Source organism: Oryx dammah, unplaced genomic scaffold (assembly GCF_014754425.2).
Source record: "Oryx dammah isolate SB20612 unplaced genomic scaffold, SCBI_Odam_1.1 HiC_scaffold_19, whole genome shotgun sequence".
Taxonomy (NCBI): Eukaryota; Metazoa; Chordata; class Mammalia; order Artiodactyla; family Bovidae; genus Oryx; species Oryx dammah.
In genome coordinates this window covers 81,425,129-81,449,069 of record NW_024070203.1, presented here as the reverse complement: position 1 = coordinate 81,449,069, position 23,941 = coordinate 81,425,129, and the positions used below count along the sequence as shown (strand labels likewise).

Genomic DNA, 23,941 nt, shown 5'->3' with positions numbered 1-23,941 from the left:
CCCAGGGATCAAACCTGGGTCTCTGGCATTGCAGGTGGATTCTTCACCATCTGAGTCACCAGGGAAGCCCACAATGGCCCTTATAAGTAACTCTAAAGGCCCCTGATGACCTGCCCTTCCCTCACCTACCCACTACCTCTCTGACCCAGGGCCCTGTCATTTTCCAATGTGCTTACTCACTTCAAGAGCAACCACCACGGTCTCCAGGCCCTTTCTCAGACAAGTCAGGCATACCACATGCAGTTGCTCTCCCCCAGCATGTTAACATGTTTCACTCACTTCCCTCAGCTCTTTGTTCAAGGGCCACTTTCTCAGTGAGGACGTCCCTGATTACCTCCTCAAACTTCAAATGACAACTCTCACCCTCACTTCGGCACTCTCCATTCCTTTGCTCTATTTTATGTTGTTTTAAAACACGCTGTGTGTTTTATTTACATGTTGATCATCTGTCTACTTCTAATAGAATGAAAGTATCAAGAAGACAGGGATTTTTTTTTTTTTAATTATTAAATCTCCAGCACCTAGAGCAGTGTCTGGCCCAGAGGAGGGCATTCAACAAATATCTGTGAACTAAATGACTCTAACATTCCTTCATAATGCCTACTATGAACCAGGTTTCTAGGTGCTGGAGGGAGTAGAGTCAAGAAAAGACAGTCCCTGTCCTTGTGCAGATTATATTCTATTGAGGGAGACAACCAAATAAGCAGTAAGTCTATATGACATAATGTCAAAATATAAAGGGGTATAAAGAATGGGGACACACAGGATACGCATTTTAGGCAGGCATTTAGGCAGGAAATATACTGATATAGATACCTGAGTGAAGTAAAAAAATAAGTCCTAGAAGAAACTAGGGAAAAAGCACTTTAGGAAAGAAAAAAAAAAAGGTCTAGAAATAGGAATGAGCCTGACAGGGAGCCAAAGAGAGGATAAAAGAGCTATGAGAAAAGTCAGAAAGATAAGCAAGAGTTGGACTGTATAAGAGCCCCAGAGATCAAGTTTGAATTTTATTTGCAGTTCAACGGAAAGCCAACAGAAGGATTTAAGCAAAATAATAATGACACATACCTTGTTTTAAGTTTAAAAAGATCAATCTGAGCGCTAAGGAAATATTTTTTATGGGGACAATGCTAGAAGTAAGAAGAGAAGACTGGAGGCTCTCGCAATGGGTCATATAGGCAAATACAGTCGAGAGCACACTAACGGTAGAGGCAGAGAAAGGCGATCGGATTCAGGATGTTCTGAAAACATAATGAACTGGACTTCTTGACAGACTGGAGGCAGGGAGAAAGGAAAAGAGAAGCAGCAAGAATCTTTGCGTTTAACATTTACCAAGTTAAGCAAGACAGAAATGTGTCTGAGGCAAGAATATCAAGAGCTCTGCTTTGGTTCAGCTTGGGTGCCCATTAGATGGCTAAGTAGAGACATCAAATAGATACATGAGTTACATGGAGCTCAGCAGAAAGATCCAAGCTGAAGAAACAAAAGCAAATAGGTTACTATGAGTTACATGAACCTAGCAGAGCCAACAACGTCACATAACATGCTGTGGAAGCGGTATGCAAAGGGTATTTGTGAGAGCACCTAACCCAGAACCAAGGAAAGCTTTTTTTAAAAAGTTAAGTTTAATTGGATATGTAGTATATGAGTTTTAAAGGATATACAGTAAATATCTGGGCAATAGGAAAAAAAGACATTTAAGAAATAAAATTTAAAGACTTCAGCGAAAGACTGGGAGGTGGCAAGGGGAGAAGCTGGATGTTCAGCAGGTACCATTAACTGAGAGAGAGTACAGGAAGACAGGCTCAGCCGGGGGAAAGATAGGAAGCAGCACCAAGCACTCTACCTGGAACATACGTTTTCAACCAATGTTGTAAGAACTGATGAGAGGCACACATACATGTTGCCTAATCCTTTCTATCTCATAATCCTACATACTTCTACAAATTCCCAGGGAAACTATGTAGTAGCTATCTATCTCCCTAGTGAAGAAAAAGACGAGGGCATGGCTAGCAACGGGAAGCAGAAATTACACCTGAGAGTCTGAGCAGCATGAGATTTACATCATTTCAAATCCATTGCAGATCAGCCACTCCTCTAGAGAATAAAAGACACAGAATCAGCACCCTCAGCTTCAGAGTCCAGAATACCACACTACCATCATCTTTGAAGAACCAGAGGTGTCTATGCCAACCAAACAAGTATCTTCAAGCACTGAATTAATGACTCTGGAATGATAAGATTTCCTTCTCAATTTACATTACCTAAAGATTTTATTACTAGTACATTTCATTGCTAATGAATCTTTTCCACAAATTCAAAATTTCTCTACATGAAAGAAATCATACCTTCCACCTTCTACAACATCTATGAATTAATTAGTATGGGGGGATTAAAATACAAGAAAATAGTAAATTTTTACCACTTCCTGGTGGCTCAGTGGTTAAGAATCCACCTACCACCGCAGGAGACGCGGGGTCAATCCCTGGGTTGGGAAGATCTCCTTGAGAAGGAAATGGCAACCCATTCCAGTAATCTTGCCTAGGAAATCCCATGGACAGAGGAGCCTGGCAGGCTACAGTCCATGGGGCAGCAAAAGAGTCGGTCACGACTTAGCAATTAAGCAAGAGAATTAAATTAGATAAAACATTACCTTTTTAAATGAAATAATCCATAATCATGCTCTGCAAGAAACATCATTGTTCTGACACATGTCAGTAAACAGCTGTAACTGCTCTCAGAGTTAGCTACCACAGCCAGGAGACAGTCACAGATTGAGGCCATCAGTTCTTTGTTTGGTAGAGAATTGGAGAGTTGCTCCAGTTCAGAAACAGAACCTTCAGAAGAGTTTGGCAAAATTAGTGCAATGTCCTGTGAGGGAGGAGGGGAGTTGGGGAAAAAACAATTTTTTAAAATGATTGTCACTATCACTTCGAGCTTTTATTTCTGAAATACACAGCAATTAATACTTAGTAGTGATCAAAATATTATAGTTATTATCCCATCCCAAACACAGATTGAAACACATTAAATACAAAGGAGTTGTTCTGCCCTGCTATAAAGGTTAATACAAGGACACACACCTAAAGAATCTGCTTCACAGTGTTTTTACTTTGTAAGACTGACACCTGACCACTTGGCAACAGAACCTGACTCACAGTATTCTTATTTTAAAAGAACATCTCTTTGAAAAAATTTTCCTTCTCGCTTATACTAAGTGTAGTTTCTATCTTCAAATGGTTAGGTTAGTACTTTGGGTATGAAAATATTTTAAATTATTATATTATTTAGTCATCTGAATATTTTTAAATTTATAAAGAAAGCATTCAGAGAAATAAATTTTACTAAATATATCCATACTTGAATTTAAAACATCACAAAAAGAAATGGATGGAGCAAAAAAACATTTAGGCACAATCTTCCAATATTTTCCCCTCATTTTTATATACATCTAAAATTCAAGTTTTTCAATGCCAGCAAGTTTACCTAACAATAACTAAAAACCCACACTACTGTTTTTACAGAAGTAAAGCAGACTTTATAGAAACATTTTTAGGTATGTGTTATTACCTTTAACCACTTCAACACACTGGAAACCACTATTCAACCTGGGTTAAAACTATAAAACAAAGCTTGAATAGAAAGGAAATACAACTAGGTGAAGCCAGCCAAGAATGAAGTTTATGTGATCAGGGCAGCTAGGATGCTAAACTGTTACTCAGCAGGGTCATACAACTCAATATTAATTATAAAACAAATACCAGCTGATTGGACATTCTGAGGTATAAAGACTTAAAACAGCCTTTTTACCAGGTCCAAAACTATTTTCTACCAGATCTCCTTTTTGTGAAAACAAATCACACAAAAAATGTTCCTTCTTGACTTGAGTGTTAAATGTAACCAAACTGGATTATTTTTTTTAGCTAGAAAAAGGTAATCTTCTAATACGTGTGTGCTTAGCCACTCAGTCGTGTCTGACTCTTTGCAACCCCAAGGACTTGTAGCCCACCAGGCTCCTCTGTCCACAAGGATTCTCCAGGTAAGAATACTGGAGTGGGCTGCCATGCCCTCCCTCCAAATCTTCTAATATGGGATCCTATTAAAAATACTCTGCCTGGAAAAATCACATTTGATTAATTAGATAGTAGGAGCATTTTGACAAGCTAAAATTCTATCAGGCATAGAAATCTACAATGATCCCTGCAACAATGGGCTTTAAAAGCTAAAGCAATTCTCATTAACTCATGGAACTACAAACTAGAAGTCAATAATAGGAACAGCAGGAAGAAGTACTACTACTTTTAGTCAACATCTGTAAGCACAGTAGCCTGAAACACACTAAAACTGTAGCAGCCTGTGATGCCTTCCAAAGTTGCAAAGACTTCCCTGGCATCCCAGTGGTTAAGACTCTGCACTTTCCTGGCTGGAGAACTAAGATCCCCACATACCTTTAGGCACGGCTAAAAAAAAATTTTTAATTAAAAAAAAAAGCCCAAACAAAAAAATATAGTATTAATTCAACCAATCACAAAACTACAATATTCGAGAACGAATTGGTACAGAATATAATTGGAAAGAAAATGAAACTACCAGATATAACCAACCCCAAAGAATACAACGGCACATAGAATAAATATCCAAAGACAGTATCTCATAAAGAAAATGAGAAAACCTCTTCAGAGAAACATGTGATGTACAAGGTCAAAGAAAGTTATGTAGCACCAAATCATTTTACTGTTGGTTCAGTGGTCAGATATCCCCCCAAACAATAATATGAATAATGAAACAGATGAGATCTTTTTGTTAGCAGCCAAGAATTACATCAGAAGATGTTTTTAAATAATATGTACACCCACAAAGAATTTATAAAAATAACTATAAATACCTGATCACAGAGAGACTGCAAAATGGATGTGATATATTCAACACACTGCTGACGAATAACACTGTCTCCAGGAGACCGCACCAAAACCAACAGATCCTGGAATATCTCCGCGTATCTTTCATCACCTTTAGTAGTTCCACTAATTAGATGCAAAATAGCTAATTTGCAAGCTTTGTGTGAAGCCAGAGCATCAAGAAGAGCAAGCAACCTGGTGGTTTGGCTAGTATACTGTTTTTCTTTATCTTCTGAAGTGCTGAAATAAAATCAACACATTTAGTAAACAAAATTCTTGATTTTAAGGCACTACTTAGTAATTTGCTTTTTCAACACATACTATACAAATCTTATGTAAAAAATTTCATTCCTTGGGTATGACAACTCTGGAATTTTACAATTACTATAAAATTTTGTAAATTTGGGTTTTCAGTAACATATTTTCTTAAATCAGAGTACTTCACAGTTTACTTTGGCAGCACCTCAAAACCTGAAATACTTCAAGGTATCTTGCACATAAAATAATAGCTTTCAATCAAAATTTACCTTTATATATTCACATATACATGTGTCTGTGTTATATTTTATATGTACACATATTATCTGCTCATTCTAAAGCCTGGTTTCCAAAGTCTAAGTTAATTTTTTTTTTTAATATTTGTGTCAAAAATACCTTGAGGAAAAAAATTTTTAGTGCAAAATGAAAATACCTTTGCAAGTCTTCTACAATCAAATCCAACACAGTTCTCATAATCAGAAGTGCAGTTGGTGAGGCAAGGTCACACAATTGAACACAAATACGCCGTAACATATGTTGAATGGGCTGGCAGGTTGTGCCAGAGAAAGAGCGAACTATTTCTTGGAGCAACTTTGCTTGAACATGAAGGTGCATGCTCCACAACTTTCGGGTGTTGAGTGCCACTGATATATCATGTGGCTCAATTACCTGTTAAAAAAGTATAATGTGTGTGTACTAGATTTTTTTTTAAAATATTTATTTACAATCACAGAAACTGTTCAGGAAGAACTATTATGAAAAGAACATCTTTACTGCATGCTTAAAACATTTAATTTTCTGTTGTACAATTAAACATTTGCTTGAATTCAATGCATCTAATAAAAAATCTTATTGTTCTCAGGTTAGCAGTCAGTAGAGCAGAGTCCATTGATGAAGCAACCTAGTTAATGGTACGGGAAAAGGATTTAAAAACAACAAAAGTACAAGTATACGTAACAGCATAATACAATTCACAGTAACAAAACTTTATTTAAAATGTTACTCCCATGTTTCCTTAATGACCAACTTGCTTCAGTTTTTATCTCACCCTCATCCAGGTATTTTATGTCCTTCTTAGGGGAAGGAGATGAGGGGGTTTTGTTTTTGTTTTTTTAAGAAAAACCACTGGTTTTTTAAAAAGTGTTATTGCCATCATTTATAAGATGCATGTTATATGGAAGTGATACCTGAGTTGTTTGCATGGGCAATGGTAGAGGCAGCAGCTCTGAAAGGAGTATGAGTCCAGAAAAAAATCCTTCAGGAACCTTCAATATCGAAGAAAGAACTTCTTTTAACATTAAAGACCAAGTATTGTTAGCTAGAGTCTCTTCTGAGATAGTGAGCTTTTCATTAACTCCTTGAGTAAAAGTCAGTAAGATATCAATGATATCATTCTGAATTTTCTGTTCATCACTATCCAAACGACCTGAGAGAGGGATAGAGCACAGGAGCATGTGTAAAGTCACAAGTGCTGAAGGAACACGCATGTCCTTAAACTCAAAGGATCCACCTCTCAGGAGTTCTGTTAACATAGTTTTAAGAAGAGTGAGTGTGCAGCGAGCCATCGAAATGGTAGTCACTCTGTGAAGGGTAGTACCCATGTTGACATGGAGCCTCCATGGCTGAGTCAGAATATTGTTCAATTTTTGCAGCACCCGAATAAAGGTGTCCATTCCTTCAGCAGAAAAAAGCTGAATGACAGCAAGATTCCATTTCAGGTCTTTCTGTTGACCTTTACATAAATAAGGGAGGAAAAAAAAAAAAACTAATTACTTAAATATTAATCACTGGTTAAGATTTTTGAATATTTTATTTAATAAATGATATTTACACCAGGCTTAAAAAATAGTTTTTAAGTATAGCAGCCACATTACCTTCAACAGGGGGTGGAGGACAGGCCACATTACAGAGAACACGCAAGGCAGTAGTAAGGCCAACTCCTTCTGGGGTCATCAAGTTATCAGTATTCTTCAAAAATAAAAATGAACAGAAAGTTTAATTTCTTATTACCTATCAGACCCAGAGAAGGCATTGGTTAAAAATAGGAGTTTCAAGTTAAGTACTTACATCATTTTAAACTTCCTTAGTACACTTAAAACATGAATAAAGCTAATTAAGTTTTAAAGGTTATGCAATGTTTGGCATATGTTGTATCATATGTGACATTATGTTTATAAAATGAATAACTGCTGATACAAGTATATTAAAAAGTACTGACTAAAACAAAGGCTACATACAGACAGGTATGAAACTCTCTGTGTTAAGAATTTAAAATAGCTCCTTTTTGGATACTCTTTCTATATATCCGTTTTTCCAGAAAGGAAGCAAGGATTCTGATTTTACAGAGCCCTGTGGGTACTAAAACCTCTTTAAAAATTGATGAGGCATCAGGGAGTGGTTTAATACTACATAACATACATTTCAAAAAACGCAAATACGACAGGAATCTAGTTATGATGGCCATTTGGGGCATGAAGAGAGAAAGAAGAAATACAGTTACCTATGTCCTTAGCACCTGCCCAGGCTATGTTTTCCTGGCAACAAATAGTTACACTTAAGCTGCTTTATTTTTGTAATTTTCAAAGAGCAGCATATAGATGGTTTAAAAAACTTGGAAGAAATACCACTTTAAAATGTTACTACTTCAGCCTTTAAACCTCAGAGGAGAAACCTAAAAATAAGAAAACCCTTTTCCTCATGTTTCCCACCCTTGTGGCTCAGCCGGTAAAGAATCCGCCTGCAATGCGGGAGACCTAGATTCGCTCCCTGGGTTTGGAAGATCCCCTGGAGAAGGGAAAGGCTATCCACTCCAGTATCCTGGCCTGGAGAATTCCATGGACTGCACAGTCTATGAGGTTGCAAAGAGTCGAACACGACCGAGTAACTTTCACTTTCCGTTTCCCCACCTTGGGTTATCTTTCCCTCTAACTTCTTCCTGCTGCCTTTCAGTTATCCCACAAGTTAAGGCAGCAGGGAGTCACAGAGTGACATTTCTGTCTTAGATCAGCTGTTTTTTAGCACACCTTAGAGAGTTATTTATAATAACCATACTTAATAGGACAAGGATTTACATAAAAATTAAAACATTTAATTACAACATGCAATTCAAATTTCTAGCACTGAACTTTTTACTGGTTAAATACTTTAATCCAAGTCCTCTGGTATTTTACTGGATACTTAATATATTCTTCTAACTATGCACAAGTACCCTAAATACCTGACCATCTAAATTTACAGGACACTAATGTACCCCGGCTAAATAAAAGATTCAATATAATAAAAAACTCTAGATCATCTTTGAGGCATAAAATAAAGAACAGAAGAATATGATGGCATTATAGGAGGTAAAAGTACTCTTAGGGGGAGATGGAGGAAAAAGAGATAATTCAAGGTCCATTCTGCCCCTCTAGTTTAAAACTTCTTATGCATCATTTTAAAAGAAAAAAGAAGGAAGAGCACCTTAAAAAAAAAAAGAGCACTTTTTTAAAAAACGCACTTAGAAAGAAGAGCACTTTTAAAAAAAAGAAGAGCACCTTTAGTCCTTCATCCTATGATACATACTGGATCAACTAAGGGGCAAAGAAAACTTTTTAAACTTCCCCAACTAACAATGTTTTGATTATAACAAATTTTTGAATTACCTGATTTGTATATGAATTTTTCAACTGTAATATTATGAACTATATGATTTTTCAACTCTCATGAATTACTTCAATTGTAGATTGAAGTAATTTAACCATCCCAAATGAACAAACAGAACTAGTCCTCATTCCAATTATCTAGAATTAACTCTTACCAATTTTCACCTAAAAAGTTTGAAGGAAATTCTTTTTCAGAAAGTTTAAGTAAAACAATTATATATCACATTATCATAGCATTTAACTTTAAAACATTTTTGTAAATGTCACCAAAATGGTAGGTGATATTATTCTTATTTGAGAAGAAAAAAAACAGGACAGAATCTGGCAATAGAAAGCAATATCGTTGTGGGCATCTGTGTTCATGTATACACACAATTACATATCCATCTATACCCACTACCAATCTATACCCACAGGACTAGTAAATCAATCAAGCATACGTAACTACATTATCTATACAAGTGATTTAATACAACATTACTACATACTACCACACAATTCCATAAAATCAAGATACTTTTAAATTTTACTTACCTGTTTAACATATTCAATTAGGTTTGGGATGCAATTAATCTCAAATCTAAGGTTTTTCAGAGGTTCAAGCCACTTGCCAAGTTCTTAAAAATGAAAACAGTAATTTACAACATAATATTTTAAAATAAAAGCCGTATAAACAAGCCTTAATAACAAAGGAAGTGAAAGTATTCTTTTTCAGAGAAAAGCCACATTTTCAGATTGCAAAATCCATGTTCATTTCAATGGAGTGAATTTTATATAGAATTATGTGTCTAAATTATTTAAACAAGCCTTAAAATGAAATGTAAATGTCGTACTATACTGGTTTAGATATAAGAAGGTATCACTCTTAGTTATTTGGCTTCTGAAAACTTAAATGTTTATACGATTAAACAGAACTATCTAACCTGAATTTTTCTACAGCAATCAACTTACAACATTAAAACAATTATAAAATTAATGGCCAATAAACAAACAAAATTATATAGTGCTTATTCACCTAATACTACCTCTGATTCCCACACCCCCAAAACAGCATACACAAAGGTATTCATTTCTAACAGGATCAAACCCATGGAGGAACATTTGCTGAGGGCCCTCTCCCATGACACAAATTTTAAATTTTGTCAATTTCCTAATCTGCCTTTACAAAATTAAAAGTGATCACTCTCACCCCCAAAACAGTAACAGGAAACTTTGTTTATGGAAGAAATACATGAAATACACCATTTACTGCAACTGAACTGCCTAGAAGCTATGCCATACAAGTGAAGTCGAAGTGTTAGTCACTCAATCATGTCTGACTCTTTGTAGCCCGTCAAGGCTCCTCTGTACATGGAGTATTCCAGGCAAGAATACTGGAGTGAGTTGCCATTTTCTTCTCCAGGGGACCTTTCCGGCCCAGGGATAGAACCTGACTATCACCAAAAATGTTTTTCTAAAAGCGTTCTAATGTAATAATTTCTAGACACTTTATAAGAAGAACTGACGGAAACTGCAAATAGGAGTCATCTCTCCTTGGTACTACACTCCTTTTTAGGATTACAACAGTTTACATCTGAGTATTTTTCCTATACACTTTTAAATGACCTCTTTCATGTATATAGAATATATATTGTTCAAACGAAAGATAAAAGGAATAATAAATTTAAATGTACTCATCACCCAGAATACGTACTAAAGCATTAATAATACCTTTGAAGATGCTACATACCCTCTTTTTGTAAGGGCATACTTTGAGGGGGGAAAAAAATCTATTTTCAATATGGAAAGCTGAGTTTAGTATCCAACTTTTACTGGTAACACTTTAATCTTTTTAGGATTAATCCTAAACTTTAATCTTTTTAGGATTAAAAGGAAAAGAGGCCTGGGATTTCCCCAGCAGTCCAGTGGTTAACACTCCTCACTTCCACTGCAAAGGACACAGGTTCCATCCCTGGTCAGGGAACTAAGATCTAAGATCCCACATACCGCGCAGCATGGACAAAAGACAAAAAAGAGAAGTGGCCACATGCTATCATAACATTTACTGTGTTAAATTTTCTATTTGGCTAGTTTGAAAACCAAGAACAAAAATAAAATAAACTTCATTCAATATACACTTAGAAAATAATGTTCTTTCATCATTTTTCACTTGAGAATAGCACACATGTGTTAACCACAAATAGATTTCTAAGCAGTACTCAGAAATAAGTACATATTCAAAGAAAACACACACACCTACAAACTGTACTTCTAAACTTCTGTACAAAACTGAACTTCTGAGTTCATCTTTAATTCTGTTTTGATTAGGAACTTCAGCTACCCACAAATTGCCATGACTTTCCAGAAAAAGGTATTTTCAACAACTTCCTAAAAAAATCTTTTTAAGAATACCATATAAAATACCTCCATAAAAGGTGCTTTAACTTATACAGAAAGTTAACACAGGGTGTTACTAGGTATATTATCAAACATGATAAAGCCCCTGGTCCCAGATGGCAAATATGAACTACAGATAGTCAAAGGCTTTTTTTCTTCCTGTATCATAAATGCTTAAAATAAGTTCAAGTGCCATACCTTGCAATTTAGCATTATTTTCGTCTGCTTTACAAAGCTTCAAGAGAGATGCTGCATGCTGCTCCAACATCTGGACGTCGCTGGAAGACTGAACCACCACCAAGATAAGTATGCATGCGTAATTATAAGCGACTGACTTCTTAGACTTGGAATCACTGAAACAAAATAAGGTTTTAAAGGTTTTGGTATGCAAATAATTTTTAGGAACAATTTTTTAACTTTTTTTTTCACTTGGTTTTAAGATGATCAAGGAATTTTACCATGAAACATTACCAACTTCCTGAAAACAGGAAACCACATTTTAGTTTAACCTCCAATTCACCTGAAACCACTACTTAAAAGTATATTAATAACAAAGCACATGCATCAAAATGGAACGTGGAATTCTCTTAAGAAATATGATCAGAACAATAAAATGAATAAGTATACTTCATCAGCAATGAAAGATTAGGAAGTACACTCATTAATCTCCTTTAAAATGCTTTTTCACTCTGGATATATAGGAAAAAGTGTGATGAATCAACCTACCACCAGGATTATTCAGACTTCCACTACAGAACTGTAAAGGTACAGCTAGGCACAGACGCATTCTTGTTCGCCTTTTACAGTCCTCCCAAGAGATCCGTCACTCAAAGGGTCATATCAAGACTCAGATGCAAAGAACACCACAGCTTTGTATAGCATGAACCAGGAGGAACGAGTTTCTCTTCTCATAGACTAAAACTCTCTGCCCAAGAGGGTAAGGTCTTCAAAAACCACTATCACTTTCAAACTCCCTCATCCAGTCAAAACACTTCTAAAGTCAGAGCATCATGAAGAGCTTAGCAGGTGAGGACAGAGACACCAAGATAGTCCTCATGACTCTTAAGCTGTATGTATTATTTCTGTGTCTTACGACTCCCCTCCACAAAAATCAGCAGGAGTACTACGGCTGCAATCTTTGTTAACTCTGTAGGGAAACTGAAGCAGCTGCTATTTCATTTCTTTATATCCACATCTTAGAGAGTTCATCATTCTAATCCTTGATTAACAAGTTATAGGCTATGTCAAAAAATTATAGTTTTTATTTTCAAAACAACACATTCTTTTAAGAATCTACCCCACTAGTGACGTAGTTTTCCAATAAAACAGGAAATTTAAGGAGTAAGCATAAAATTACCCTAAGGCTTCTTTGGAATAGTACTCCATTAGTGTAATAAGACTTTGGAGATTTTTCTCAAGACTGAAAACATGGCCAACAGCTGATCTTCCCACAGGATTAAAAGTAATCAAGTAAAGGTTGTGCAGTGTTCCCAACAGATCTGAGTGGTCAGTTTCTTCACTGGCTGTACAATGCTGAAAATGGCTGAAAAGTTCTGTAATACACTGCAATGTTTGTGTTGAGTCCTGTAGCCATAAGGCAAATGCATCATCAATAACACCATCAGACTGGAGACCGTCTTCTTCATCTTGATCATAAAGATGACAAAGAGCTCGGATCAACAAATTTGTTGCTTCATATTCTGACATAAAAAAAAGAAGACCCTTTTGTGACTGTGCAAGAAACTTTAAAACATCTTTCGTGGCTTGCAGCACACCAGGATGCGCACTTGTCACTGGAATTGACAGGAGCAAAGTAACCAACTCCAAGAAGTGATGACTGTGAAGATACCTGCAGAAGAAGTATACGTTAAGTCAGCGCAAAACATTTCATTTACTCAGTTTTCATTAGACAGGTAGTGCTAAAAATTTTAATAGCAATAATCCTTATCCTCAGCAATATACCGCTTTATTTAAAAACATAATGTGAACAGCAAGTCTTCTCTCCATAGGACCAAATGAAAGTGAAAGTTCTCTAAGGCTTTTTCCTAGCATTCAAAAGATGTTTAATTAGTAACTGTTGACAAATTTTCTCTTTCCAGAATCAACCTTGACTTTAAATTCTGGGCCTTCTTTCCAGGCCATTTATCAAATGGCTCCTTCCTTTTTAACCATAGTCGTACTCAACTCAGGGCATCTCAGTCTATCTGAATTCATGCATCTAGGAAGAATACAGTGCATCTACTATAAAAAGCATTTGGTACATTCAGATTTACTACAGGTAGTACATCTGAACTGGTACTTCTAGGAAGGAAAAAAGGTCAAATTATCAATCTTCAGTACTTAATGTAACAGTACTCTTTTATTACGCCCAAGAACCATTTTTTAGTACACACAGTTTTAGTAGATAAGGTATGAATTTACCTAAAACCCCTAATAGACACAACTGCTACTGATACAGAGTATTTTCATTGTTCTAATAATACTCCGTGTCCGTCTATGCATCCCCCAACTAGCTCCTAATTCCTGGCAATCACTGACCTTTTTACTGTCTCCATAGTTTTGCCTTTTCCAGAATGTCACATAGTTGTAATCAAAAAGCATAAAATTGCCTTTTCAATCATATTTCTGCTTAAACTCGGGCTTCTATTTAATGAGGAAAACACCTGCAATAAATGCTCACCACAGAGGTAAACACTTCTGCGCTCTTAAGAGCATCCTTAATCACCTCACGGAATGTTCAGAAAATAGTTAACATGGCAGGCCTCAGAATGCTTATTCTTAGAAAGGCTGGTCCTTGGCTGGCCTCTAGGGACTTGGATTTTGGGATAGCTTCCACCCACCAACTGGTAAGAATACTCACTGCAAATAAACTGTTTATGCAAATAATATGGTTCATTCTGAACACCTGCTTTCTCTCTGGCAGTCTGAAATTCTGGGACATGCAAGATACTGGGTGCCTACATGGCTATCCCCCAATAGGAAGCTTGGATGCTGAGATTCTAATGAACTTTCTCAGTATGCAACATTTCATACATGTCACAATTTGTTGTCAGGGGACTTAAGGGGATCCTTTGTGCCTAAACTAGGAAAGGACTCTGGAAGCTTACGACTCATTTTCCCAGGCTTTGTCCCATGTATATCTCTTCCCTTTGGGGATTGTGTTTTGTATCTTTTTGATGTAATAAATCCTGATTGAGATTACAACACTAAGTTCTATGAGTCCAGCTAGTCAATCTGGGGGTTACCTTGAAGACTCCAACATGGGACATTAGAGCCTTGCCATCACTTCAAACTAACCCTTCCAAAATGTAATTATTTCTCTTTTCAAAGTTCACTCTCCCTCTTAATTTATCAGTTTCTGTCACAGTTCCAGTAGTTACCCTAGTTAGAAACCTCAAAGCATTTTAGCTCCTTCTTACTTTCTCTTATCGGGTCCAGTTGCCAAGTCCAAGTAATGCTCCACCACAAACTCTCAATACTGGCACAGTATTCGTCTTCCCATTTTCTGTAAATGCCACTATACTAGGCCCAGTATTCAGCACAATACCCACACCCTGGAATCTTCAGATAGGCTTATCTACCTAATAACATCAATTTCTTTTTCATGGCAATACATCTCGTAACTATAATATAATCTTAGAACACTACTTCGATCATATCAGATCTGCTACTCTAAAATATTCAAGATCTTCCACATTCTAAAAATGAAATCCCCAGGAATTCGCTGGCCATCCAGCAGTTAGGATTCAGTGCTTTCACTGTCAGGGCCTGGATTCAACCCCTGATCAGGGACCTAAAATCCCATGCACCAAGCAGCACAGCCAAAAAAAAAAAAAAAAAAAAATCCAAATTCCTTAGCCCAGCATTCAAAACCCTTTATCTCCTAAAATCTGACACCCAAATGTACGATCTCCAATTATGGAAGAAAAAAAACCAACAATACTTTATAGGCCATTAATTACTAGTTTCCCCTCAACAACTATTTGGGAGCATCATCTCTTTTCTTATACTCAGTCACCCTCAGGGCATTACTTTAAGTCTTAATTTACCAAAAACATGACCAGTGAGAAGCACCTGTCTCCTCTACTGTCTCCATACTACAAAGATAACTGTATTTGTATACTCAAACGTTTCCGTTCTCTTGTTCAAAGCAAAACTGCTACACTTGTACTCTTGGCCTCATCTCCTACTAGACCTTGCTCTAGCAATTATCATCTTAAACTCCTGTATGAATTCAAGCTAAGGCAAATATGAGTTTCAGCTAAAAATAGGAATGGATAGGTACAGATTTTAGAATGGACAGTATCGATTTTTTGTTAATAAATACATTATGCTCCAAAGCCAGGCAAAAATAATCACTGAAATAAGGAATAAAACAATAAAACTGCAATTTTTGTTATTTGTTAAAAAATTTAGAGGCAAAATGCCAAAAAAAAAGAAACTCTCAAAAATTAAAGCAAATTTCAAAAATCTGTGAGTACGTAAAAACGGCAAAACTGTACCAGTAGATAACTAGAGGGTTAGAAGGCAGAAACAAGTGACAACTGAACCTTTAATATATCTTAACAAGGACTGTAAACTTAACTTAGTAAAGTATCAGCTTCACTTACAATGTTTTAGAATCATAAGGTACAAAGAGGCTTACACAGAAAAGCTCTCTCCTTCCTATGCCATCCTCTTTGCTTCACCTTCCCAGAAGCAACCTGGTAATTTCTCCTTTATTCTTGCTCACAGATATGCTAATATAAGCACTATGGTTGGTTATTACTTATATCTTTAACTTAAGTTGCTATTACTACTTTTAAGTATTAACAAAATATAGCTCAAATACAGTAACACACTTCTCACTATGACCTATCTTGAAATATCACGGCATCCTTACAAAGACACACATTACCTATAGACAAATTTTAAAAAGACAAACAAACAAGGGGCTTCCTTGGTGGCTCAGTGGTAACGAATCCACGTGCCAATGCAGGAGACACTTCAATCCCTGGTCCAGGAAGATCCCACATGCCACACAGCAACTAAGCCTGTGTACCACAACTCTTAAGCCTATGCTCTTGAGCCCGGGAACTGCAACTACCAAACCCACAAACTGCAACTACTGAAGTTCACGTGCCCTAGAGCTTGTGCTCTGCAACAAGAGAATCCACTGCAATGAAAAGCCCTCACACCACAATGAAGAGTAGCCTCCATCCGTCCCCAACTAGAGAAAAGCCTGCACAGCAACTAAGACCCAGCATGGCCAAAATGTAAGTAATTAATAAATAAAACTATAAAATAAAAACAGTAAAACAAAGCTTTGTAGCTAAAAAAAAAAAAAAAAAGGCAACCACATGAAACTGCCTCTAGTAATTGGTGAAATATACTTTCCAAAGCCAAAAATGTCTCACCTAAAGAGAACAGGGTATGGATCATCCCTCTCTGGTGGACCAGTAATACGTGCCATTGTTGGGAAAGACTTAACAGGAGGTTGGATCATTGTATGAGGTGCAGTTTCCATTAAATGAAAAACTTCCTCTAAGAGGTTAATAAGCTTTTCTATTTCTCCTTCACTTATATTTGAGGATTCCAGAAGATCCATATCCATAGAAGCCTCTACCTCGTTTTCATATTCCGGGTTCGTTCTCTCAGCTCCAGCATCTGTATCATGATCAGGTTCACTGTGGTTAGGAACAGAAGAAGTCTTCTCTGCTAAATGGTCACCAAGTCTTTTAATCTCTGACAAAATTTCATAGAAATGGCATTTCTGAAGAATAGCTGAACCAGCAGTGACAACCCTCACAGTCTGATCTAAAAGTATGAGCTCCAGAAGTTTTTGATAGCCACTTTTTTCACTCTGCCTGCTTCTCAAAAAAGCTTCCATTCCTTCTGTCATACTAATGACACTGTCCAAAGCTTTAAATGCATTTAATTTAAGGGAAGATGAGACATGATCAGCAAACAGGAGCTCAAATAAGCCACTGATCACTCCTGCTTGTAGCAGTCCCGTGACTCCTTGGGTCCCACATTCTGCTAGTGAGGACACTAATTTGGTCCCAGCTTTGAGCTGTCGGACATTTAAGGCAATGGGTTGGCGAAGGGCTACTTGTAAATTTAAAGCTTGCATGGTCCAGTCTATCAACTGGCCAAGGGCATCTTGTTTTGTGTTTTTCAACTGCAAATAACTTAGTCCTTTTATTATTAAACTTGGAATTTCTTCTAAAGCTGTCACCCATTTTGCACCTCTATCTTCTTGATACAAATCCAACAGTTCAGTTAACTTCACTGAGGCTTCTACTGCCCCTGAGTTTTCTTTATCTGGACCTTGATCCTTCATCCTACTGATTTCAATTTCAAACGTAGTCTTGTACGGACAGCTGAAGTGTAAGAGTGGTACCAGCTCCCTATCATATGGGTCATATGTCATAGGAGGGACTGAAGCTAAGTCTTCAGCAGTGTATTCGACATCAAAGTTTGGATACTTGAATGTTTCACGTTCCAAGTCAGCAATTCCATCTTCATCACTGGAAATCTGCTCATAACCATCATCCCCTGAAAATCAGTTTAAATAATACTTAGTTGTTACATCATTGTTGTTTAGTGCAAAACAATCTGGTTAGTCAAAATAAATTATTTAACAACATGGCAAAAAAAATGAAAAGTAATGATTCTATCAACAATATTAACTTCTGCCTCAATATCTTATCAACACTTATTAACATTTTATAACTCCTAACAGAACAATTACAGAGAAACTTCGTAAGTAAAGTCTTCTATTATATCTGTTCAGCTTTACAATAACTCTGCTATAAATCTTTTCCTCACAGAAATAAAATTAGAAATGTCTCAAAAAAAAAAAAAAAGAACCAAAAATACCTCTCAGGAGGGAAGAAATTAAGCTTGCTTTGTGAGAGAGTATTTTTAAGATGGAAAAAATGAATTGATGGGCCAAAAGTATTAAATTAACTAAGAATTAATACCGATTACCAAGTTACACCAAATATTGTCAGGAAAAACATTCTAGAATTTCATATGCCTTCACTTCTACTCCTCTGTGTTTACCTGGTACCCAGTTCCCAGTTCTGTATCATGTTTTTATGGAAAATGTTTATAAAAGTACCCATCTTTGCCAAAACAGAGTTTTCATATCATGACACGTGCAGCTTTTCCCTCTATTCAGTAATACAGGACTAGAGACAGAAAATCTGTTAGTTTTAAACACGACTGTTACCTGGCTGTGGTAAAACAGAGATGAGTAACAAGAGCCTAAGAAAGAAAAGGAAATGTTTCCACGGTACTCCTCCAGTAACAGCCCTCTATGGACATTCTTAAGCTCTAAACAACTTAGCCATAGCAATACACTCATATTTGAAAAGAAAGGGCCTAAAACCCGGGGACGGGGGAGCCTAGTGGGCTGCGGTCTATGGGGTCGCATAGAGTCAGACATGACTGAAGCGACTTAGCAGCAGCAGCAAAGAGACTTGATTCGAGACTAACCCCCAGATGTCTTCTGGTAAAAATCAAATTAACCAGCCTCATTCTCTTACCCTCTCTAAAAATGTCCTCTGATCAACAAAGCCTGCCTGAAATCTAACTACTACTTGCTAAATGCAGTAAATCTAAAATTTATTAGATTTATTGGTATCCTAGAAATGGGGTCAGTTAAAAGAGTTATCACTCAATAACTCAATTACTTATATTTTGTAAAAGGGCCCCTATAATACTGAAATGGTTCTCATTCTCATGTAGAATGACTCTCCTCTTTAATATCTTATAGAACAAAGCAGATGATCTGTCATTTTACATAAATACTTTAACATTACACTCCATTTACTCGACAAATTAAGAGTCAATTAGCTTGAATAGCTCTTTTCGCTTTCAAAGGAAAAATAAGACCTAACTAAAAGACTGCATCAGGCTGCCTTATATCCCTCTGTAATTGAGATTTTTTTCTCCTTGTGAATGTCTAATAATAATTAGATATTATTATTTGGCCAAAATATTGAGGTGACAGAAATCTTTGGGGATTCTAGGCAGCTTAAAACACCACTCCTCTGAAGACAGATCACCAAATCCCTAATCACCATGTATTTGCTGCATATCCTTGCTTCCCTGGGAAAAGCCAATGGTATCAAGGGGAAGCTGATACCACAGCAAGGCAAAAAGAATCTCCCTCCCAGAAAACTGAAAACGGATCTGAGACACAGTCAGGCAGTTTAAATTGGTTGGTTAAAGAGAAGATATTAAAGATGTGGGGTAAATAGAGACATAACAGTTAGTTAAAAAAAAAAAAAACACCTAAATTCATTTTTCTAACTAAATAACAGATAAACAAAGCAAAGAAAAGATGGAAATCCTCAAGTCTAGTCAAGTCTCAAGGACAAGCTGACTCTTGGGTTTCTTGAAAGCCACTTATCTCAGCTATAAATTTTTCTGCATTGCTAAAAGCTACATCAAGCTAGCTTCCAGCACTTAAAAGCAAGAAGTCCTAGCTAATTCACCCACCTTCACCTTCTTCATCTTCTTCACCTTCCTCCTCTTCATCCTCCTCCTCCTCCTCAGGGATACTATCTACTGTATGGCGATCATCTTCATCCTCATCCTCTTCTTCCTCTACATCCACGTCATCTTCATCGTCTTCTCCTTCTTCTTGCTGTTCCTCTTCTACCTCTCCTTCATCAGAATATTGACTTTCCTGGGGAACAGAATTCCGATCAGGAGAAATGGGTTCAAAGTAATCTTCTCTATGAGGAGCATCCTCTTCCTTGTCACCAGACACTGAAAAATTGATATTTAAGGCACAGATTATTTTAACTATTTAAATAATAAGAGGCAGAAGGACTGGATATTGCAACTATTTAATGATATTTTGGATGATTTAGCTCATAAACACACTTTAAAAAAAAGTGGTAGAATTACTTGCTCTTAAAAAATATTAAGAGTAAACACTGCACAGTTTTCTAGAGTGGGAATTAACAAAGTATGCTATTTTATGTTTTTACACAATAATCCTCTTTTTTAGCTATTAAGTAACTACAGATTTTTATCTCTTCCAATACATACAGGTTATTTTTACTGGTGCTTCTCTATACTATCATTATAGTACATTAACACTTTATTTTCAAAGCAATGTTGCTTCAGTTTCAAATGAATTAACTGATTTCTTTTTTAAACAAATTCACTTGTCAACAACAATAACAATAAAAAAACCACAAGAAAACACTGCTCAGAATGGAGGTGGGGGACATTCATCAAGATTTGATTACCAGCATCTATTTTTTTTCCTCTAATAAGAAAGTACTATTATACTAACATTAATCAAGAGAAGGAAAAAAATATTATTATTTCTACCTGGCAACGGCATGGGATCATCTTCATCATCATCAGGGGGCGGGGGTCCTGGTGGAGTTCTTGGTCCCCTTGGCTGTGGTCTTGGAGGGCTTCCATTAAATTGATCTTCTTTCTCTCCATCAGCTGATTTTATTAGAAAAAGAAAAAGAACTTTAAAATTATTAAAGTTAGTAATATAAATACATGACAAAATTGCCACTGATCATTTGGGTTTTCATCCTCAGAATTTATTAACTTTTTTGTTCCTGATGTCTAACAGAAATTTTGCTAATCAGTTTATATGGGGAAAGTTAAAATTTCTGACATCCCATATACCAAAATATAATGTATGGAACTCTTAGGAATTATCCCAGAGAAATGGAGACTTATTTTCTTGCAGGAAGATGTACACAAATGCTCATAAATAACTTTATGTGCTAAAGTCAAAAACTAGAAACTTACCTAAATGTCCTTTAATCACTGAACAGTTAAATAATACATCCACACTATTTATTACTACTCAGCAACAATAAAGAATGATCTGATACACAGAGAAAGTAGATAAATTTCAAAGAAATTACAGTGAATGAAAAAAGCCAATCTTAAAAAGATCCCAACTTCATGATTCCATTTTGTAACATTTATGAAATAATACAATTACAGAGACAGAGAATAATGATTGCCAAAAATAGGAACAGGTGGGATGAGTGTGGCTAGAAAGGGGTAACACCAGGGAATACTGTGATAGCACAATCAAGTATCTTAATTGCAATGATGGGTATGCAAAAGTATATATGACATAAAATTACACACAGCTACACATACACACACACACACGTGCACAAGTACATGTACAAACTGGTGAACTTGAACAAGCTCTGCAGACTGTAACAATGCCAATATTGTCTTGATATTGTACTAGAGTTATCAAAGATGTTAACTAGGGGAATCGGGGAGGAGTGCACAGGACTTCCCTACACATTTCTTTGCAGCCTTCTATAAATCTGTAACTATTTCAAAACAAAAAGTTAAAAACATGCACACATATATAAATGCAATATATGAGCTCAGGTGTCCATTTTAAAGCAAGTAAGAGTGAAGTCAGTCAGAGAGAGAAGGACAAATGTCATATGATATTGCTTGTGCGTGGGATCTAAAAAAAATTATACAAATGAACTTATTTATAAAACAAACAGTTACACATGTAGAAAACAAACTTATGGATGGAGGAAATGGCTTATAGCTACTGGAGGGAATGGAGCAGGGATAAACTTGGAGACTGAGATTGACACATACACACTACTAAATATAAAACAAGTAACTAATAAGGACCTATCATAGCACAGGGAACTCTACTCAGTTCTCTGTATCAGCCTATATGGGAGAAGAATATAAAAAAGAGTGGAGATACGAATAACTGATTCACTTTGCTGTATATCTGGAACTAACACAACACTGTAAATAGAAATTATACTCCAGTAAAATTTTCTTTAAAAGTCAGTAAATTTTTTTCCACTTCTCTTTATTTGATGTACAGCTGATTAACAATGCCATGTTAATTTTACTGTACAGCAAAGTGACTCAGTTATACACATTCTTTTTTATATTCTTTCCCATTACAGTTTATCTCATATTGAATGTAATTCCTTGTGCTATACAGCGGAACCTTATTGTTTATCCATTCTATATGTAATAGTTTGTATCTACCCCTAAACTCTCACTCCATTCCTCCCCAAACGTGCTTCCCCACTTGGCAACCACAGAGCTGCTCTCTGAATCTGTGAATATGTTTCTGCTTGGTAGATAGGTTCCTTTGTGTCAAGTTTTCATTCCAGATATAAGTGATATCATGTGATATATTTGTCTCTGACAAGTCAGTAGACTACACTGTGATAAGACTACAATAGAAAATATCAATGAAACTACAAGCTTAGGAAAGATAACATTAGTAAACCTTTAGCTAGACTCACTGAGGGAAAAAAAGGAGAGAACTCAAGCAAAATCAAAAATGAAAGAGGAGATATTACAACTGATACCACTTAAATACAAAGGATCATAAGAACCTACTATAAACAATTATACACCAACAAATTAGACAACCTAGAAGAAATGGATACAGCCCTAGAAACATACAACCTACCAAGACTGAATCATGATTAAACAAAATATCTGAACAGACCAATTACTATAAGGAGATTGAATCACTAATCAAAAACCTCCCCAAAACAAAAGTCTAGAACCATATGGCTTTACTGATGAATTCTACCAAATGTTTAAAAAAGAATTAATACCAATTCTTCTCAAAGCTTTCTAAAACTCATTTGCAAGGCCAGCATGACTCTAATACCAAAACTAGACAAGGATGTCTCAAGAAAACAAACTTGTGTCTGTGTGCTCAGTCGCTCAGTTGTGTCTGACTCTTTGCGACCTCATGGACTGTGGCCCACCAGTCTTCTTTGTCCATGTAATTTTCCAAGCAAGGAATACTGGAGCAGGTTACCATTTCCTTCTCCAGGGGATCTTCCCAACCCAACAATCAAACCCCTGTTTCCTGCTTCCCAAGCAGATTCTTTATCACTGAGAAGCCCAAGAAAGAAAGTTATGTTCTCCAATTTAAAATAAATAAGTTAAAAATAAAACAGAAAGGTACAGGTCAATATCCCTGATGAACATACATGCAAATATCCTCAATAAACTATCAGCAAGCTGAATTCTATAGCACACTAAAAGGATCATACACCATGATCCTGTGGGATTTATTCCAGGGATGCAAGGGAGGTTTAGCATCTGCGCATTAGTCAACGTGGTATGTTAACAAAATGAAGGATCAAAGTCATACGATCATCTCAACAGATACAGTAAAATAATTTGACAAAACTGAAATCAATTTAAGATAAACACTCCCAACAAAGCAGGCACCGAGAGATTGTACCACATCACGTGTGTGATCTTAGCAGTTCAGTCGCCTCCAACTCTGTGACCTGATTTTTAGAAGTTCACTTTAAGCCACTTTACATTTACAAAAACTTTATGTTAGCACCTGTTTTCACTAACCAAATAAACTTTGCAGTGAGCTGTTATAGAGGGATCGTAACCCAAAAAAAGTCAGAGTGGTACTACCAAGCTCCTTCCCCAGCAACTACACTTAGCATCTCAGCATTAAGCCACCACAGCTCTGAATGATGTCTGTGAGCATCCGTGCTTTATCCCAATTGACTTTGTACATCCAGTAGCAAGATGTGTCCTAAGGTAATTGTTTCTTCACTTTATATCATTCTGGCCTACAAAAGGTTTCACAGGAACACACTTTCAGAGAGCAGGGAAAACGTATATAATACACAGAAAACCCTACAGATTCCATTGGACTTCCCAGGTGGCTCCATGGTAAAGAATTCACCTGCCAATGTAGGAGACACAGGTTCGATCCCTGGGTCGGGAAGATTCCCTAGAGAA

General features: G+C 36.4%; 1 protein-coding gene across 3 annotated transcripts in view; it reads right to left on the bottom strand.

Moving 5' to 3' along the window:
• Positions 1 to 23,941, bottom strand: part of VIRMA (vir like m6A methyltransferase associated) — a 59,846-nt gene that overhangs the window by 13,638 nt on the left and 22,267 nt on the right. For all 3 annotated transcript variants that reach the window (XM_040261061.1, XM_040261062.1, XM_040261063.1), the window contains 11 exons: positions 20,510 to 20,632; positions 19,664 to 19,936; positions 16,570 to 17,710; positions 12,531 to 13,022; positions 11,372 to 11,526; positions 9,332 to 9,414; positions 7,031 to 7,124; positions 6,344 to 6,888; positions 5,590 to 5,825; positions 4,886 to 5,138; positions 2,654 to 2,871 (listed from right to left, as the gene is read on the bottom strand). In XM_040261061.1, coding sequence (XP_040116995.1) covers positions 2,654 to 2,871; positions 4,886 to 5,138; positions 5,590 to 5,825; positions 6,344 to 6,888; positions 7,031 to 7,124; positions 9,332 to 9,414; positions 11,372 to 11,526; positions 12,531 to 13,022; positions 16,570 to 17,710; positions 19,664 to 19,936; positions 20,510 to 20,632 — 3,613 coding nt within the window. The remainder of the gene's footprint in view (positions 1 to 2,653; positions 2,872 to 4,885; positions 5,139 to 5,589; positions 5,826 to 6,343; positions 6,889 to 7,030; positions 7,125 to 9,331; positions 9,415 to 11,371; positions 11,527 to 12,530; positions 13,023 to 16,569; positions 17,711 to 19,663; positions 19,937 to 20,509; positions 20,633 to 23,941) is intronic.